A 5,651-nucleotide genomic window follows, 5' to 3' on the forward strand; every position below is an offset into this window, starting at 1 on the left:
TTAACTAATTAAGAAAATCCAAATTAGCTAGTTATGTGAAATGTTATTTTGTACAAAAACGAAAAATTAAAGTGTTCATTTTTCCGAAAATGGTATCCAAACTTAACGGCAAATACGCTTAAGTAGGGACATTCTTAAATGAATAAATTCAATACTATCGAGTTGACACGAGGATGCCACCTGTTTAGTGTTTTTTTTCCCTCAGCTAATACTTCTTTAGACTTGCAGGTTGCGGTCTATTCTTGGTGTTGGGTTTCAAGGTATTCTCTATTAATATTTTAATATTTTTCTATAGTTTTCTACATGATAAGTAGCTTAATCCAGATTAACGTCCTTAAATTCGGTTATGGGTATAAGAAATTTTCAAATGAAACAGTTACCTACTTCGAATGGAAAGAACAGAAAATTCATCTGAGTAAAAATTCAATTGGCTGTATTAAACTTATTTTTCAGGATAATATATAATATATATGTTATATGCTGTTTCAAAATCAGAAGCCTGCGAATGGTTGCTGACCATATTTATAGAAAACTTCATTCCACATTGCCATTTCTTTAGCCTTTTTACCGGGCTTCACCTCGAGAGTGCTATCTATATCCAGGTAAGGAATATTTGAGCCCGAAACTTGAGGCCATGTTACATTCAGGAGCGGATCCGTCTCATCGGGAGTCGGATTCCTAAAAAAAGACCCCGCTATTGTCAAAACGGATTTAGAAGAACGTAACCTACAATGTCTTTGCAAAGTTGGTCCATAGTCTGGCCATTCTCCTTCTAGTAAGAAACTCCTCCTCTGTGGTTAATTGAAACAAGGGGAAGTCAACGAGATAAATTATATCTTCTCCGTGTCCCGTTTTCCCAGCGCCATCAACTGTTACATGGAAGTGACCTACTGGCCCGGAATACGAAAACTGGTAAAAATATACCGGAGTGTAATTGGATTGAAGTTCCGCTTGTTTGAGCGCCGGTCTTACAAAATAATTGTCACTAGTAAACTGAAAATCATTTCCGATATACGCAAACGTATCACTTAAACACTGTATTAAAACGATTACCAAAGGAAGAAAAATTGTTATTTTTTAGTTGTTGTCGAAAGCAGTACAACAATACTTATAGTTACCTCAACAAATGACGCCAAATTTAAATGAAATGGTTGATTATTGGTGTAGGTTTGTTTGATCAAACCTGCAACTTCTCTCAAATCGGTACCGGACAAAAGCCTGAGGCTATAGGGTATCAACAACCCCTGGTTTAAATCAAAAATAAGTGCAGCTGCTATAAGTTCGGGCCACACAACTGAAACGATGGTATAAATTTGATGAGTTGAAAATTAATATTTGTCACTACGAACGTGCACCGAATGTGAGTGTTTCACCGGCAGTTGTTCCTATCATGAGAGGTACTTGGTTAAAGTTGCCCGATTCGATCAACCCGAATTGAAGATCCGTTACATACGCATTCTCGTCTTCAACTTCTAGAACTGGTCCCGTCTATAACGGTATGTACTCTACCTTATGTTGGTATAATTCGAAATTGCGACACACTTACTTTCGGATTTGCATTGTAAGCATTAGTCAAAACACTTGCCGATTGACTCTGCAGGAAATCTCTGATTTCTTCGCTATCCTGGGAAATAGACGAATTTAAAGATCTGGCAATGTCGTACGCAACTTGCTTCGGATCAGGTTGAGATGTGGAAGCCAAACTGGATAGCGAACAACCGCTTTGGCAAATCGCAGCTCTATATAATCCTGCCGATTTTTTGTTAGCGATATGTGCTCCCACGGACATACCACCTGCGCTTGCACCAAATATCGTCACTTTGTCTGGATCGCCACCAAAAAATTCAATGTTTTTCTGGGTCCAATTCATGGCCAAGAGTTGGTCCTTAAGTCCAGCGTTACCCAAAATCACGCTGTCATTTGTACTGAGGAAACCATACAGACCAACACAATGACGTCTTCTTCTACAAGAGGATAGGGGTCCGACACACTGGCGGTAGCGCATCCGGTTGAAAATGAGCCTCCATATACCGACAACATTACTGGTAGCTTCTCTGTTAACTGGCAAGACAAGATTTTCATTCGAAAGAGCAAAACTGGAAGACTATTATTAATCAAATTTACATCACTCCTCTAACATATAGTTCCACTACAAGCCCCAACAAGCTTTGATACTTCAATAAAGCAAGAGCTAAAACTTTACTAAACTATTTGCTACAAATAATTTATTTCAAAAAATTTATGGAAATTTTTATTTTCGATGAAAATTCGCAGTAATTTATGAATATATACAATCATATTTGTTATTGATATAACTTTATTAGTTGATATCCTAACCTTGTTATATTCACAGTTTAAAAAAGTTTTTATCTATCCGGGGTTACGAAAATGAATTGCTGGAGTGTTTCGCACCGAGGAAATGAGACCAAAAAGCGTAACGATAGGAAAAGAACTTTTTCTGAAATTGTAACTTTCGTTGTTACTTTTATATTCATTTTTCAAAATAGACATTTGAAACTTTGAGTTTTTAGAGAAAAGTTACATTAAAAAGCGACTTACAATTCGCGGAGGCGTGTAAACATTAACATAGAGGCAGTCCTCACTTTGCTGGGGCTCATCTAGAGCAAGAGTCATCGATATGCAACAACTTTTGTACTCCGTAGCATCTAGAATTCCGTCCCATGGTTCGTTTGGCACTGGAGCCTGCCATGATTTAGAAAATCTTACATTCAAACCATTAAAATTTCTCTCAGATATTTACATGGAACCGTAAATTTCCTAGTGGAGGCTTTGCAAATGGAATCCCTCGATAAGAGTAGTATGTGTAGTTGTCGGTTGTGGTCTCGACCCCACGAATTGTGCCGTCCGGAAGATCGATCAAAAGATCAGAATGCTGAAAAATATATTGAGCATAAGCATACATATACATAAGTGTGCATAGAATGTCCAATTTTCAATGTATTTGAAGGGTGAATTTTTTAGTTTGTTTATGCAAGAATTTTGGAAACTCGTAATTTTTTGAATGTAAGCAAATTTGAATTATTTAGCTTTTCAAAAGAGGCCAAGCAGAGTAAATTAAAACAACAATCAATATGGATGACATTGTTTTTAGAAAAAAAAAATGTAGCTTTTTTAATTTATCGAATTTTATATTGATCTTTTGTACATTATGGATACATAAAGACACAAAACAAATTTTAACAACGATGTTCGGAATATTTTTTAATTTTTATCAACGCAGTACTCAAACTGTGTTGGTTTGAAAATAACTTTTTTTATTATATAGTTACTTAGTTTTTGAATAAAAATAGTTAACTCACCACAAACGATACTAATAATATGCCTAGTAGAAGTTGGCTCTGCATCTTGACTTTCTCGGTACTGAATTATTCCTTCAAATTTTCTCCATTTATACAAAACAACGACGCTTGAAAACGATATCTAATTACTTATCTATATAAAATCAGTTAATATATAGATTCAATAACTGTGGTTTTGTTGGCTATTTATAATGTCGCGACACTACTGTCTTATCAATATGATTTCGGATATGATACTGTACAGCTTTACATATCGAATGAAACAAACACAATCGTCACGTGGCGAAAGCATCCTACAGTCTTGTACTCTCACCACTTTGTTTCTTTGTTGCATTTCAGTTGATTACTTGCAGAACCAGTCATTTCAGTAAGTTTAAAATTTAAGCTCAGCCCTTAGTGAAAGAAAACAGATATACATTACTTTTATTTAATTTCGGAATGTGTTTGAAAGGTTCACTGGGTTTTCCGTAAATATTTAAAATTAATTTGTCTTGAGATCTTTTCTTTGACAGTTGAAAGCGCATGATCTTTTACGTACATCCTATATAATAAGGTTTTGAAAGTAAATCTTGATTATCTGTAACTAGAGATATATACTTCAAATGATTCTTTCCATAAACAACGATAACGGATAATGGATTTTGGATAATGGATATCAAATAGTGTGGAGGTTTTCAAAATGTTTTAAATTCAATGCAAACCAAAATAATAATAATATATATTCATATTATATTTTGAAACTCTGGTAGCTGCTTTTATTTTCATCTGGGGGTGGGCATAATGAACTTACAGGAGGACGAAGTCAAGTATGACATATGCACGCTCGACGCAGGGAGAGCATTCATAATACGATATGACTTGAAAATATAGAAACTAATCTGCTGATTTTCAATGTGATCCGAAAATTTTTGTTTGAGCTAAAATGTTAGCGATTTTCTTCGATTTATAATGTATAGATTTAGAAAAACATAACAATATACACTTATTGGCAAAATGAAATTTGTTTGGTATTTCCTAATCACAAAAATGTAGTGTGTAGTAGAGAATACTATGTGATATTTTTTTAAAGCTGTATTGGTGCGGTTCAACAAAATCGTCCAATAGAAACACGAATCCGGAAAAGTATATTTATGGATACATAGTAAGGAAAATGTGCGTTTAATATTTTTTTCTAATGTTTATTTTGATATTTTTGGTTAGATTATTTGTGTTCCATTTGGATAGTAATACGTAAAATGGGATGTGTCTGTAATGTCATTTTAATTTAAGGATGTTGTGTTCCGTTTTAAATAACCTACCTCATTTTTTGTTGAAAAATCAAACCAAATACTCTGCTTATTTTTGGTACAAAATTGGACACTCTCCCATATTATCCTAGTTTGACATTTATCGTTATCTCTTGTAAGCCACTTTAACACACTTTAAATATTGTTTGGAAAGATATTTTTCATTTTTGTCTTACGGATGATTCTTATCTATGGTAATGTTATTTTTTTCGAACGGAATCAATATGCATTTTTGAAATATTTCCGTATTAGGACACAATTCTTATCAAAATAGAGTACTAAATGAGTTAAACGTGGCTCATAATAAAATACCTCATCCTGTACATACATCGACCGCAAACAAAACAAAACGAATTGAATAAATTAGGTATAAAAGTAATGGAGATAAACGGTGCTGTAAATAATATCCCGGCGTTCTCCCGAGCATTTTTAAAACAAAATGTTAAACTAGGATAATATAGGAGAATTAGGATATTTACAATATAAACTTAAAAAAAACTTGAATACAGAGGAATATAGGAGAGTGCTCAATTCTGTATAAAAATAAGCAGAGTATTTGGTTTGATTTTTCAACAAAAAATGAGTTAGGTTATTCAAAACGAATGCCTATGGCACACAACTTTCTTACAGTAAAATTACATTACAGACACATCCCATTTTACGTATTACTAGCCAAATGGAACACAAAAACAAAAATCAAACGTAGATTTTGCTTACTATGCATCGATGAATATATGGAGTCGTATTTCTACTGGATGATTTTGTTGAACCGCGCCAGTACAGCTTGAACAAGAAATATCACATAATATACTCTACCACACACTACATTCCTGTGATTAGAAAATACCAAAAAAATTTCATTTTGCTAATAAGTCTATATTGTTATGTTTTTCTAAATCTATACATTATAAATCGCTAACATTTTAGCTCAAACAAAAATTTTTAGATCACATTGAAAATCAGCAGATTAGTTTATAGATTTTCGAAGTCATTTCGTATTATGTCGAGGGTGCATATGTCATACTTGACTTCGTCCTCCTGTAAG

At 33.7% G+C, this 5,651-nt stretch overlaps 1 protein-coding gene across 1 annotated transcript; it reads right to left on the bottom strand.

Annotated features, from left to right (window-relative positions):
* Positions 1-435: 435 nt before the first annotated feature.
* Positions 436-3,426, bottom strand: LOC132696715 (acylcarnitine hydrolase-like). Its single transcript, XM_060661702.1, has 8 exons — positions 3,321-3,426; positions 2,762-2,893; positions 2,604-2,703; positions 1,547-2,061; positions 1,350-1,488; positions 1,119-1,294; positions 731-993; positions 436-678 (listed from the first exon to the last, which is right to left on the bottom strand). The coding sequence occupies exons 1-8, from the start codon at positions 3,363-3,365 to the stop codon at positions 492-494; spliced, it is 1,557 nt and encodes a 518-aa protein (XP_060517685.1). The 5' UTR covers positions 3,366-3,426; the 3' UTR covers positions 436-491.
* Positions 3,427-5,651: the final 2,225 nt, after the last annotated feature.

This window comes from Cylas formicarius, unplaced genomic scaffold, assembly GCF_029955315.1.
Source record: "Cylas formicarius isolate icCylForm1 unplaced genomic scaffold, icCylForm1.1 PGA_scaffold_1__22_contigs__length_36826433, whole genome shotgun sequence".
NCBI classification, from domain to species: domain Eukaryota; kingdom Metazoa; phylum Arthropoda; class Insecta; order Coleoptera; family Brentidae; genus Cylas; species Cylas formicarius.

Coding starts and splice junctions, on each gene's coding strand:
- LOC132696715 (XM_060661702.1), bottom strand. CDS start 3,365: ATGCAGAGCCAACTTCTACTAGGCATATTATTAGTATCGTTTGTG. Junction 1,295..1,349: donor AACACTCACATTCGGTGCAC/GTTCGTAGTGAC, acceptor CCATCGTTTCAG/TTGTGTGGCCCGAACTTATA. Junction 679..730: donor ACCAACTTTGCAAAGACATT/GTAGGTTACGTT, acceptor GTCTTTTTTTAG/GAATCCGACTCCCGATGAGA.